Below are 14,687 nucleotides of genomic sequence, written 5' to 3'. Positions count from 1 at the left end.
TCCCTCCCCACCCCCCCGTTTTGATCCCATTCCCCACTCCACCCCCACAAAATGTCTCTGGTATATAGTTGTTCATTATTTTTCAACAAAATAACTTTTAAAAGAAATAACGACGAACCTCAGCTACCCCCGCCAGGCGCCAGCCCACACCCGGGCAGACAGGGGCGGAGGTAGACACGCCATTAGTTCTGCAGCTCCGGGCTTTCTCCAGCTCTCACATTTTGCTTTTTCAGCCCCTTCCCAAATGCAAAGGAATGAAAGGATTATTCAAAACTTAAAGCCAACGCGCAGGGCTAACGAGCCGCAGGGAGCCCTGTTGGTCAGACCCGAGAGTCCCGAGGAGCATCTCCTAGGGGCGGAGCTCTGCGTCAGGAGGGGCCGCCCCTTCTAGGGCCAGAACCCCGCGAGCTCTGCCGTCTGGGTGGCGGTCGCGGGAGCTGGATTTCCGTGGTTGTGCAACGTCCCCTTGAGGAGGAGCAGAGACGTGAGCTCCGCATCACTTCCCCGCTCGGCTCCTGGTCTCCCGCAGCCGAGCCATGGCCTGGGCGGCGGCCGGGAGCTGCCAGACCCGCGGCAAGCTGTCGGCACACACGCTGCTGTTCGACATGCCGCCCGCGCTGCTGGGCGAGTTGTGCGGGGTCCTGGACAGCTGCGACGGCGCGCTGGGCTGGCGCTGCCTGGGTGAGTCCTGCAGCTGGCATCGCGAGCCCGCGCCGCACCGGTTGGCGCTGGGGAGACCTGGGTCCCGCGTGGCCGAGGGATGGTCCCACTCGGAACCTGCCGGCTCTGAGAAGGACGCGGAGACTCCCTGAGACGCACACAAGAGCTCCCCCTTCGCTTTCAGAGGAACTTAGGGGATCGCTTAAGATTAAACGAACAGCCTTAGGTTGGGAGGGGAGAACAAATCCCTAGAGAAACCATACAGTGGTTCTCAAGTACTTCTGCCTTGCTTCGGAATATTTTTTTAAAGATGTATGTTTGTTTTTGGTTTTTTTTTTTTTTAAAGATTTATTTATTTGTGCATACAGAACTGGGGTACAGGCCAGAGGCTCAGGGGCGGCGAGAGGCTTCACCAGAGACAGAGTGGGGAGCAGAACAGGCAGATCGATGAAGTACACTGCTGAGGGGAGCAACGGGAGGGTCAGGAGAGGTCTGCTGCGCCTTGTGGGTCAGCTCCCTGGCTGGGGATCGAACTCCTGCTGCACTGGCTTCCCAGCGCTTCATAATTTGGTGCTTTAACCCATTGTGCCATCAGGGAGAGCCCTAAAGATTTACTTAATTTATTATTTATGCATACAAGAACTGGGGTGTAGGCCAGAGGTATAGGGTGAGAGGATTTACCAGAGACAGAGTGGAGAGCAGAACAGGCAGATCCACTGAAATCTCTGCTGGGGGGTGCAGCGGTCATGACAGGAGACATCTGCTTCCATATGTGGGTTAGATACCTGGTGGGGGGGATGGAATTCGAACCTGACAGTGCTGAGACATTAACCCCTGGGCCACCAGGGAGGCCCTCTGAATTTTTTAAAGAAGAATGCAGATGTGAGGTCTTCTTGTCATGGCAATATTACCCCCAGAATGTAGTTTCATAGTAGAACATCTTCATAATTTTAAAACATTGGTATTTTTAAAACATTGTATTTTCGCTACACTTCCAAGTGCCCAAATTAATTACATTTCAGTGAATGTTGAAGTGGAATTCTATTTGTAATTAACGTATCTCCCCATTCTCTTAACTGAATATATCTTGCTTGTTTATCCAGTTTGCTGAAATGGAGATTGATGCTAGAGAATGACTTTTTATTTCAATCCTGAAAGTCGTGGAAACTCCGTTATACGTAGACATGGACAAGTTGAGCCGCTGCCAGTTGGAAGTATCCAGTGGGATAGTCAGAAATAATTAGGACAAAAGGGCCCTCCCTGGTGGCGCAGGGTTAAAGCACAGCACTATGAAGCTAGCAGCCCGTGCAGCACCCCCACCCAGGGAGGTGACCCACGTGGCTGCTGCTCCCCTCAGTAGTGTAGCTCTGCAGTCTGTCTACTCTGCTCCCCACTCTTTGTCTATGGTGAATCCGGTAAACCCCCCTCCCCAGCTCTGTATGCATAAATAAATAAATCTTACAAAAGGAAAAGAAAGAACTTGGACAAAAATATTGTTTTGTTAAGCACAGTTGGTTTTGATTAGATTTGAGACACCCTGATGACAAACTTAATGGCAAACACTATTGTATCAAAACAACTTAGCCTTAATTCTTTCAAATAGCTTTTTTTCTTATCAAAAACTGCAGAGGACAATGAGGAAAATATTTATTTGCTGTTGATAAACAGGATTGTCACACTTTCTAGAAGATGATATTGGATTGCTAGTCATATAAAAATTGCTTTAAAAATTTTTTTTAATTTATATGTTATAAATTCTGTGATTTTAAATTACTGTCCTTACATAAAAGCCTCAGTAGGTATCTTACTCTTATTCCTGGAAAGTAGATTTCTAATAAGCATTTGAAGAATAAGATCCCTCCCACACCAGATCTTTTTGAAAATAATAACAGCCAAGGGCAGTTTTGCACCCTAGTTCATAAATTTGTGAGAGAAAAAATGTTTTTAGTGCAGGCCACAGGTAGGGAAAGGAGCCAGGTGGATATCATAAATAAGTGAAGCAAGTTATAGAGACTGAAAGTGGAAGGAAGTGTGCCCATCTAAATGGGGAAGATAGTCCCCAGTCCTGGATCTCTGCTGCCTTTTGCAAATGTCAACATTACCGATATCCTTTCTTCTTTCTTTCTTGTAGCCCTGAAATCCTTATATTAATGCTTTACTCATTGTCTCCTGTAACCCTTCCAATTGCTCGATGAGGCAGGTGCTACTATCATCGCCAATTTTTTTTTAGGTAATTTTAAAGACGTATTCACCAGAGACAGGGTGTGCAGCAGAACATGCAGACTGACTGAAATATACTGCTGAGGGGAGCAGCAAGTAAGACAGGAGAGTTCTGCCACACCATGTGGGTCAGCTCCCTGGCTGGGGATCAAACTTGTGCCCGCAGTGGCTGCGGGTAGCTTCCTAGTGCTGTGCTTTAACCCCTTGAACCATCAGGAAGAGCCCACATCACCAGTATTTTCATAGGTGAGGAAACGGAGTAACTTGGTTAAGTAATCTACCTACATTGGCACAGGTAGGAAGTGGCAGAGCTAGGACTTGAACCCTGGTAGTTCAGGCCACAGCCTCTCTTCACACCCTTCCATGTCTTCCTCAAGTTCAGCAATACTGCTTTGCTCTTTCTGCTACATCCCACAGCCTCCCTGAAGCGCAGCCATCTCAGCAGGAAGAACAATACAGTGACTCATTCCAATCATGCAGTCCCATTTTCCTAGTTGTGGAAGTAAATGACTGCCACCTAGAAGAGAACAAGCAAAGGCTACTTATTCAAAGCAAAGGGGTCAGTTCCCAGCACTTGCATTTGATAGAGACTGAAAGGAAAGCAGAGAAGTAGGAAAGCATAATGGAAAAAAGGGGAGACTTCCGGTAGGCCCTGATGTAGGTGGTTGACCTGGAAAAGCTGTAGACAGGCTGACAGAAGTGACCCTTCGAGGGCGCTCCCTGGTGGCACAACAGGTTAAAGCACCACATTATAAAGCTATCCAAAGTCACTGCAGCGCGAGTTCCATCCCCCACCAGGGAGCTGACCCACGTGGCGTGGCAGACCTCTCCTGACATGCCCGCTGCTTTCCTGGCAGTGTACTTTGTCAGTCAGCCTGTTCTGCTCCCCACTCTGTCTCTGGTGAATCTTCTCACCCACCACACCTCTGGCCGGTACCCCAGTTATGGAAGCATAAATAAATAAATCTTAAAAAAAAAAAAAAAAGTGACCACTATATTATTTTGTGAGGAGTGCTGACTTCTACAGTTGGAGTTAAGTTGGAAATGGGGACAAAATATAGGAAGCTGACAACTACTGATCAAGTTCTGGCTGGAGTTCATTAATAGAGAGGTTACTATGTGGCTTCCTACACCAGGTGCTACACATAGTTGGTTGACTTCCTGAACAGGTCACTGTAGATAGTATGTTGGCTTCCTGAGTTGGCTGATGCGTGTTGTGGATCAGAGTTCAATTTTCATATCTAGTGTTGTTGTAGTTCTTGTGTATATTCATTCCCTCCTAGGGGGAGAATGTGTACTCCTTGATATTCCAGTAATAATTATTTGTTTCAGACCACACAGCTCTGAAAGGAGACCTGGAACAGACCAGCTGCTTCATGAATTGTTGGCCCAGCAAGAAGGGAAAGTTGGCTCAGTTCTGGGTAGTTACAGGCAACTGTCTCTGTTAAAAATGCTGAGTTTCTCTATTTGTACAGTGAAAGTAGAAAGAGGGGAAAAGGGACAAGAGAGAAAACTGATCTTATAGCAGGGAGAGGATAGTATTGCGGAACTAAGTCAAGGAGATAGTCTTCTTATTGTTCAGCTGAGAGCCCGAAAGTACAGAAGGGCAAAAATTCCCTATAGAGAACAACTAGGTATGACTCTCTCATGTTCATGATTCTTTGGTGATGATGAATATGGGACTGTATTCACAAGAGCAGCTTTGACAAAGGCAGAACATAGAGCTGACCAGAGCATGAATACACACACACACACACACACACACACGTGCATGTATATATCCATATACATATATACATATAGGTATATGTGTGTTCAAACACATATATGTGTGTCTGTATATATTCATGCATATATTCATATATACACACACATATATTCATACTCTGGTCAGCTCTATGTTCTGCCATATATACATATAGGTACATATATACGCATATACATGTATATACGTATATATGTACCTATATGTATATATGGCAGAACATAGAGCTGACCAGAGTATGAATATATATGAATATATGCGTGAAAAAATATATATATATGAATGAGATAAGGCAGACCAGTTGTTCACTAACTGGAATTACCTGTGCAATCTTTTAAAGCTAATAGTTCCCAGACCCCACCCCAGAAGTTGCTAATTCAGTAAGTCTGGGTTGAGAGTTCAGCATCTCCCTGTCTTTTTTTTTCTTTTTTTTAAAAAAAATTATTTATTTATGCAAACAAGAACTGGGGTACAGGCCAGAGATGTGGGGTAGGGGGGTGAGAGGATTTACCAGAGAACAGAATATCTCCCTGTTTTTTTCACCAAACCTCTGGGCTGGTTTGAGAACTAGTACTTAAGCCAAATTCTGTTCTTTTTTTTTTTTTTTTAAAGATTTATTCATTTATGCATACAAGAACTGGGGTACAGGCGACAGATGCAGAAGCAGTAAAAGGATTCACCAGAGACAGAGTGGGGAGCAGAGTGGGGAGCAGATCCATGAAGTATGCTGCTGAGGAGAGCAGGGGGTGAGACAGGAGAGGTCTGCCACACCATGTGGGTCAGCTCCCGGGCTGGGGATCGAACTCCTGCTGCAGGGGCTGCTGAAACTGAAACTGCTGCGGCTAGCTTCACTGTGCTGTGCTTTAACTTGTAGCACCACCAGGAAGGGCCCACAATTATCTGCGTTTTGCCAAGTTGAAATTTTTCTTTAGTAGCAATGCATAGTAGTTGTTTTACTACACTTTTCACTATGCCACTTAATTTCTTATCTTTTATCAGATGACAGTATAGTAAGCTTCAAATTACTTTTTATCAACTACTGTTATTAAAAACAGTATAATCACAAAATAGTATATTCTCTGTTTGATGATGTTGATTTTCTAACTTTGTAATGAAAGTAGGATCTGAAATTGGAAAATATTATTTACCATCTAGTCCACTGCAGACATGATAACCTATATATAGAGCCTCTGGTGACAACTCATTTCATTCCATTACAGTGGTGCTGTGTTTACATTATATTGCTGGAAACAGCTCACACTGTAAACCTCTCAACATGAACACGCACTGAGAGATAAGCCCTTTTTATAGATACTGTCTGCCTTTTCTCTCAAAAAGGAAAAAATTATCACACAATTATTATTAATTATTTTAATATAAATGTAAAGTTGCATTAAATGTGTTGATTATTCAATAAAAATTGAAAGGAATGTTAGTAACAGTAATATTTAATTTACTCCGCTTATTAAGTACTTATTAGTTACCAAACACTCTGTGTTAGCACTTTACATGAATTATCTCATTTACTTATCACAACATTTCTGTGATGTATTTTCCCTATTTCCAGATTGGGATAGTGACTCTCAGAGAGTTTTAAGTAACTTGCTCAAGGATACAGTAGATCACAGACGGGGCTTCTAGCTGGCCAGTCAGACTAGAGACTGTGCTCTTTTTTCCCCTAAACTTTAAACAGACTTTATTTCTTACAATAGTTTTAGATTTTCACCAAAGTTTAGAAGATAGTACAGAGTTCCCACATACTCTGCACCCCATTTCCCAATCATTAGCATTTTATATCCACCAGGAGCATTTGTTACAATAATCATGTATCATTATTAACTAAATTCCATATTATATTCAGATTTCCTTCTTTGTACGTGACTCCCTTTTCTCTTCTAGTATCTTATCTCGGTGACCCCAGTACACTTAGTCAACATGCTTCCTTCAGCTCTTCTCTTGGCTGTGAAACTTTCCATCTTTTTGGTGACCTTGACTGTCTTGAGAAGTACTGGTCAATCCAGGTTCACTGGATTGTAGAGTGTCCTTCCAGTGGGGTTTGTCTGACTCAGGTTATGGATTTGGGGAAGTGAACCACAGAGCCCCTGTTCCATTTTCATCACATCACCTCAAGGGTACACTATGTGCGTGGCTAATCACTGTTGACGTGAATCAGGCTTAGATATGTCTGTCAGGTTTCTACATTGTGAAATGATGCCTTTCCCCTCTTTTCATGTTACACTTATTGGAAGGAAATCACTGTGTGCAGCCCACACTTAAGGAATGAGAGTTATACTTCCTGTAAAAATAAGTCCATGTTCTTCTGGCCACTATCTTATTTCTCCCATTTTAAAATGATCTACTCAAGTCTCACTTCCACTCTGTTACCACCCCATCCTCTGTTCCTTGTTATGGCAAAATTCCTCAGAAAAGCAATTTTTCTTCCAGTCTTCCTTGAGCCTGCTCCAACCAAATTTTCACCCCACAGCATCATAGAAATTTCTTTTGTTGTAGCCTCCTTGGTGGGGCAAGGTGTTAAGTCTCAGCACCATTGAGCTATTGCCAGCCACTGTAGCATGAGTTCCATGGGAGCTGAACCCATATGGCACAGCTCCTGTATGCATAAAATAAACCTTGAAAAAAACAGAAATTTCTCTTATTTGAGACATATACATGGCTAGAACCAGCAATCAGTTCTCAGTCATTATCTCATTTGATCACAGATGATTACATCTTCCTCTGTAAACACTTCCTTGACTTCTAGAACATCACTCTCTTTTCCTCTTACAGGTTCATTTTTATCTCTCAAGTCTTAGAGTGCCCTAGCACTAGTCCATGGACCCCTTCTCTTCTGTTTATCTCCTATGCCCACTATCTGGTAAATCCCATCTGTCTGTGAATAACTCCCTGGTTCCTAGGATAGGTGACTCTCTTAAATATCAGCATCATCTGTCTCCTTGCCTATTTGACAGACATCTCCAGCTTCACTGACAAAAGGCTCTCCTCCCCCAAAGGTTTTTCCCCATCTGGGTAACAGCCACCCCATCCTTCATTTGTTCCGGCTGAAAATACTTCTTGCTTTCTCTCACAAACCTCATCCCTTGTCTCTGCAAGTGCTATTCATTCTGCCTTTGGGATCTACCAAATAATCTGACCAATTCTTAATCACTGCCACTGCAGCCACCCTGGATCAAACCAATAGGTCCCATCTGGAAAATGTCCTCCCCTAACTAGACTCCTGCTCTTGTAAAGTATTATATCATTATCCTATTGCAAACTATCCAGAATCTTGAGTGCTGACAGTGAACACCTGACCTCCATCACTTCTTTCACTTTCTTCCTCTACTTGATCAACTCTGACTACACTGTTCTCCTTAGACTTACAAGGAACTTTTTTCCTATAGGTAACCTTGAAGTTTACTTCCTCAGCTCCTTCATGTTTTTGATTAATTATTACCTGTCCTGATCATTCTCTTAAAAGTGATCTTTCCCTAATCTGTTTTTTTCTCTATCACTTCTTATCCTTAACATATTCTACATGTACATTTTTCTCTGTTAGCTTATTGTCCATCTAGAAATAAGCTTTGTGAGAGCAGTGATTTCTGTTTGCCTTGATTTCTGCATACTCTAACACCTAAAATTATACCTGGCACAGAGTAAACCTTCAGAAAATATCTGTTGATTGATTTAGTGAATGAACGAACAATGTGTATTAAACACCCAGAATCTTAGAAACAGTACTACTGTTATAGGGCAACAAATCTGTTATAGGGCACCTCAATTCAGAGAGAGGCACCCCTGAAGTCCCAAAACCTGCCTGCTCTAAGTGGGTTCTGCCATCCGCCGCAACAAGACAAAACATATAAAGCTTTAATGAAAAGTGACTTTAATACAATGAATATACAATATGGAATACAAAGAATGTAACTTCTAAATCAAACACCTGAAGTTACCCATCCCCTTGTGGGCAAAAGTCAACCCAAAAGGGATTGGCCCAAAGCAAGGCCTGAAAGCCTGCCACAAGACTAAAGCACCTTCTGGCCGGGACCCATGGAAAAGGGTCAGAAATGGCCAGACAAATCTGAGAGGAAAAGAGCAAAATCAAAATCAATATAAACATTGCCATAGTCACCTCCCTACAGGTATCTCACCCACATCTGCCTTAACCAGTCCAGGGTCAGGAAACAAGCGCGGTTTCTTCATCACATGTTTGCTGCTCCATGTGGCTTCCTTAGGTCTCCTTCTCCATCTGCCTTCTTTCTCTCTTCTCTCTCCTTTTTCTCTGCTCAGTTCCACCCTCCTTCTGGGTGGGGCAGGGAACCTGGAACTTTCCTTCTCCTAGGGACCACCCAGTTACACTACTAGATACAGTGTCATGGACCCTGCTTGTAAGGATTTCCCAAGTTAGTGCAGGCCTCCAATCTACCCAGATGCCATGAAGATATTTAACATGGGAAGAAAATATGGGAAAACAATACTGAGCATCACCTGGGTAGGGAATTACATACAGCATTTGCAGACTGAAATGCTGGTGTTGAGGATCAGCTGTTCTTCAGATCTATGTTAATGGTAGGTCTTACCTGGATCTGATTGAGAGAATAGGACAGATGGAGGGTACCACAAAAATCATGAACCTGACTCAGGCCCAGATAAAACATCTACATGAGCTTAACTATGGGTAAATATTAGCTCTTGTAAAATTTACTAACTAGTGGGTCTTGATGTTATAGTCTGGTAAAAGAAGTTGAGCTAACTTACAATTTTGAACTTTGCTTTAATTTTTTGGGATTAAAGCTACCTTTACTCATACAGGTTTTTTTTTCTTTCTTAAATTACCTAATTGCTGTGTGTCTTTTGTTGAAGGAAAGAAAAAGGGCACCTTTTCCTTGTTCTGTTATGCTGTCTAAAAACAATCTTTGTAAGGAAGTAGTCTCAGTTTCCTAGGCATTTTGGCAAGAGGTTGTATGCAAATACAATTCCAAATAGGGGGGTGTTGTGTTATTCTAAAAACCCCCTTCAGAGACATATTTGCATATGGAGAGTGATTTCTGCAACTGAATTCCCCTGTGGTTAGCACTACCTAGACAATCCTGCCTCCTCAGAACACAATCTCTAGGACCTAGCACATTCTAGCACAGAGTGATTATTAAGCAATCAGCATCTTTGGATAAACTAATCTGAATTTCCTGGTTAACTGGCTTACATTATGCCAAGGTGCCTATCAAATAAGTAGTTTGTCTTCCCAAAAAAATGTTATAAACAACTGCAACATATATTTCTTAGTTTACCTTTTCATTTAGAATGTTCTTTACAACACAGTTAGTGATTGAGAAGTGTATTCTTTATTTTTGTCTAGGATTGTGTCGGAGACCCTTTGTTCCCCGATCACGGATAATTGGGGGGCAGAACAAGCAGGGTCTCAAGGTGGGAGCAGCGTGTCGTGTCGTTGGTGGCAAGTGGAGATTCCTAAAAAGGGGGGAAGAGGGGAAAGGGGAGCGAGGAAGACACTGGAATCGGAGTTGGGTGCAAGTCTTCCTGTTCTGCCCTTAGCAGAAGTTTATTTTATACATTAGGAGCAAGCAGTGGGATGACATCAGCACATGAACTGGGCTGAGAGATTACAATCATCTTTTTTTCCTAAGAACAGTTTAGGGTCTTATTGCTCTTTAGCTGAGACATAACATTCATTACTCTTAAAATCAAGCTATTAAAGTTAAGATAAGTACATAAATTCATAAAATTTAAGGCTAACATTGTTATATTTACTACAGTGTTGATTGGCTTAAATAAAGTCCCTTTAAACCTTAAATGCTATTTTATGATCTTCATTGTCATTGAGACATCTTAGAGGTTAAAGTAAAGTTGAGGACTAGGGTGGAGGCTGGGCTGGAGATGTGAAGGGGGATAAGGTGAGGTTGTGGGCCAAGGAGAAGTTGTGAAAGAGGGTAAAGGAAGGTTGAAGACTAGGATGGAGGAGTTTTCTGTTAGATAAATCACTAAGGGAGATAATAGGATTCCTCATTTAAAGACTGAGCAATAAAAGCTTAAGTAAGAGAATAGAGTGATAAGATTTGGGTTCTCGTCCAGGCAGTAAAAGAACTTTAATAATTTTTAATTATGTTCTAGTACTGCCTTGTCTTATAATATTGATTTTGTTATAATTGCTTTTATTAATCAGCCAGTTGTAATATTATTTTTTGCTTTCTAGAGGAATTTCCTGTCTTGAGCAGTGCTTGCTCACCTGAGCCAGGCAGCACCTTATGAGGCTAAGGCAATCTGGTTGTAAGCTGATGGTTGCTTAGAATATTTTGATATTACAAAAAAGGGAGGTCATAACATAAGTTAGTGTGGGAATTCTGATTTTTCAGAGCACTTCGTCTCTATTTGGAATATGTCAGTCAATAGAGATTGCATAGCTCGTGTCAGGATTGTGAATAAGCTAATGTCTATATTCTGGAAGAAACAAGGAGGGATTAGAGAAAGCTATGAATACTGAAAAATGTAATTCCTGTCTCATCAAATGAATACTGTTTTTTAGAATTTGATGTATACATTTTATGGGTGCTAACAACTCTTTAGTGGTTTTTCTATTCAGAAAACAATCATCATTGGAGAAAAGCTATTAAGGTTGCACAGAGAGGCACCAGAGAAAGGGAAAACACATTTCGTTTCCAGTCCTGGAAAAAACCCAGGCAGACAGTGTCTACTGTATGAACCCAGGTCTGTTTCATACAGGAACTACTCTAAGAACAATGCTTTTGCTTAATCTGCTTTATTTGAATTTAGTGAAAATCCAGAACTCTCTTTGCTCCTGGACATCGTTAATCTCTGAAAGAAATGAGGTGTGTGTGTGGGGGGGGGGTGTCTTACACTATTAGTCTCTTAGGGAGGATGGGAGAGCACAGAATTATGACCTGTTGCACTTCTGAAAGGAAATTCAAAAATCAAGAAAAGAAAAAAAAAATGGGGAGTAGAATTATATGGGAAATCTGATATCCCTTGGGACTTACAAAGTTCATTCTAAATTTTCCTTAACAGTTATAAACTGCTTCTTTCCTACTGTGAGTATCCTAAACGTGAGACTACTTCCTTTTTATGTGCAGGTGGAGTATAGGAGACTCCTGGCTCCTGTGTTGCTCACTAAATGCATCTTGAGAAAAGGAAAGCTGGTGTCACCTGTTAGGAAATCTTCGAGTGGCTGATGTACTTTCAGGATAAAGTTTAAGTCCCTAGGCTTACACCAGGACTTCTGTCTGCCATTCAGCAGATATGTTCTGAACATCTGCTGTGCGCTAAGCACATTTTTAATAATATAATAGTTTATTTTTACAGCGTTTTGTACATTTTTTTTTTCATCTCAATTGTAATCCCTGTGGGCTTCCTATCACCAACACACCCATATGCCATCACCATAGTCCAGGCTAAGCACATTTTTTTTTAACTTATTATTTTTTTTTTACAAAGTTTATTTTTACATCATTTTGCACATTTTTTTTTCCATCTCGATTGTAATCCCCGCTGGTTTCCCATCACCAAATCACCCCTGTGCCACCACCATAGTCCCGTGCATTTCCCTCCCTTCTCCCCCCTCCTTTTTGATCCCATTCCCCACTCTGCCCTCACAGAATGTCTCTGGTATATGGTTGTTCATTATTTTTGTTATTTTCTTGCCTGGTCCATTATACTCCTGCTATGAGTGACACCATCCGGTATTTTTCTTTCTCTTTCTGGCTTACCTCACTAAGCATGATCTTTTCCAGCTCCATCCAAGTTGCTGCAAAAGACATGTGTTTCTCTTTTTTGGTTGCTGAGTAATATTCCATTGTATATATGTACCACATCTTTCTAATCCAGTCATCTACTTTTGGGCATTTGGGCTGCTTCCATGTTTTTCCAATTGTAAATAAAGCAGCAATAAACATGGGGGTACAAGTATCTTTTTCAATGAGTGTTTTTGTGTCTTTTGGGTAGATACCTAGGAGTGGGATTGCTGGGTCGTAGGGAAGCTCCATGTTTAGCAGTTTGAGGAACCTCCAAACAGTTTGCCATAGTGGTTGTACTAGTTTGCATTCCCACCAGCAGTGCAGGAGAGTTCCTTTTTCTCCACATCCTCGCCAACATTTTTAACTTATTTTTTAAATATTTATTTATTTATGCATACAGAGCTGGGGTACAAAGCAGAGGTGCAGGGGCGGGGAGAGGATTCACCAGAGACAGAGCGGGGAGCAGAACAGGCAGAACCGATGAAGTACACTGCTGAGAGGAGCAGCAGGTGGGCCAGGAGAGGTCTGCTGCACCATGTGGATCACCTCTGGGGTGGATGGGGATCGAACTCATGCTGAGGTGGCCTTAGCTTTAGAGCAGTGCTTTAACCCGCTGCGCCACCAGGGAGGGTGGTAAGCATATTTTTACAAAGGCAGGTGGAGACTTCTGGCGCTTGGTCCCCTTTTCTTTAACAAGAGGCCTTGCTGTAAGCCACTGGCCTCCATGTTGCCTTTTCTTGCCCTTTTCTCCATTTCTGGAATAATTTCCTATCTAACAGGTTCCACTCCTTCCTTCAGTCTATTTAAACCTTGCGAGTCCCTCTGCTTGCCAGGCCAGCTGATCTCCAGTTACCCTCACCCTCCTCACTGGCTGTGGCTGCTCATCTTTCTTCACCCCGGTTAAATTAGCGCATGTGTCTGGCCCAAAGATTCCAAGTGCAGAGGAGAAGACTGTTGTAGTCAAAAGAAAAAAAAAAAAGAACTGTGTTGTATGGTATGTGAATTTTAATTATACAACTATGTGGTATATTCTGCCTAGTACTTTACAAAGATTAGCCAATTAATTTAGAGGAAGTAGAAAACTAAATTTTCCCTTTGCTGAAATTGATAGTGTTCCCTCAATTGGGATGTTCATTTTAAGGCTCTGATGTGTTTTAAAGACTATAAGTGGGCCCTGGTAGTGTAACAGGTGGTCCCTACGAAAATGGAAGTTCCACGTTCCCTGCCCCACCCAGAAGGAGGGTGGAGCTGAGAGAGAAAAAGGAGAGAAGGAATGAGAAGGAAGAAGAAGAGAATGAAGCTGGATGGAGAACAAGGAGGAGACCTGAGGAAGCCACATGGAGCAGCAAGTATGTGAGGAAGACACCGGGCTTGTTTCCTGACCCTGGACTGGTTAAGGCGGATGTGGGTGAGACACCTGTAGGCAGGTGACTATGGCAGTGTTTATATTGATTTTGATTTTGCTCTTTCCCTCCCAGACTGGTCTGGCCATTTCTGACCCTTTTCCATGGGTCCCGGCCGGAAGGTACTTTAGTCTTGTGGCAGCTTTCAGGCCTTGCTTTGGGCCAATCCCTTTTGGGTTGACTTTTGCCCACGAGTCGATGGGTCACTTCAGGTGTTTGATTTAGAAGTTATATTCTTTGTGTTCTGTATTGTATATTTACTGTATTAAAGTCCCTTTTCATTGAAGTTTTATATGTTTTGTCTTGTTGCGGCGGATGGCAGAACCCACTTAGAACAGGCAGGTTTGGGGGCCTTAGGGGTGCCCTTCTCCCCCTGTCCTCTAACAGAATTGGGGTGCCCTATAACAGTAGTGAAACGAGTTAAAGTGCAGCACTGTGAAGCTCTGAAGCCACTGCAGCACGAGTTCTATACCTGGCCAGGGAGCTGACCCACATGGCGCAGCAGACCTCTCCCATCTTGTCCCCTGCTCCCCTCAGCAGTGTATTTCAGTAGATTCACCTGTTCTGTTCCCCACTCTGTCTCAGGTGAATCCTCTCACCCCCCACCTCCACACTTCTGGCCTGTACCCCAGCTCTTGTATGCATGAATAAACAAATCTTTTTTAAAAATCCCTTCAGAATTCCATCTGTGAGACCTCTGCTCCCTTAAATTAAGCATGTGAGTGTGCATGTGTGCGTGCGTGTGTGTGTATATAATTCTGACATCCACTAATGGATGCAAATATGTATGGACAAATATGAGAAGTGGAATGTTTCTATAGTCTCAAAGTATTTCCCCTGAAATAGCTACTAGTTATAATTATATTAACTGCATATATT

The 14,687-nt window shown here is 42.6% G+C and overlaps 1 protein-coding gene across 2 annotated transcripts in view; it reads left to right on the top strand.

Annotated features, from left to right (window-relative positions):
- The first annotated feature begins 440 nt into the window (after positions 1-440).
- IRAK3 (interleukin-1 receptor-associated kinase 3) overlaps positions 441-14,687 on the top strand; it is a 47,488-nt gene continuing 33,241 nt past the window's right edge. For both annotated transcript variants that reach the window (XM_012735062.1, XM_004676520.2), the window contains exon 1: positions 441-681. In XM_012735062.1, the coding sequence (XP_012590516.1) occupies positions 537-681 (145 nt within the window). In that variant the 5' untranslated portion in view covers positions 441-536. The remainder of the gene's footprint in view (positions 682-14,687) is intronic.

Source organism: Condylura cristata, unplaced genomic scaffold (assembly GCF_000260355.1).
Source record: "Condylura cristata isolate star-nosed mole 26May11 unplaced genomic scaffold, ConCri1.0 scaffold00004, whole genome shotgun sequence".
Lineage (NCBI taxonomy): Eukaryota > Metazoa > Chordata > Mammalia > Eulipotyphla > Talpidae > Condylura > Condylura cristata.
This window is presented reverse-complemented; position numbering and strand designations above follow the sequence as displayed.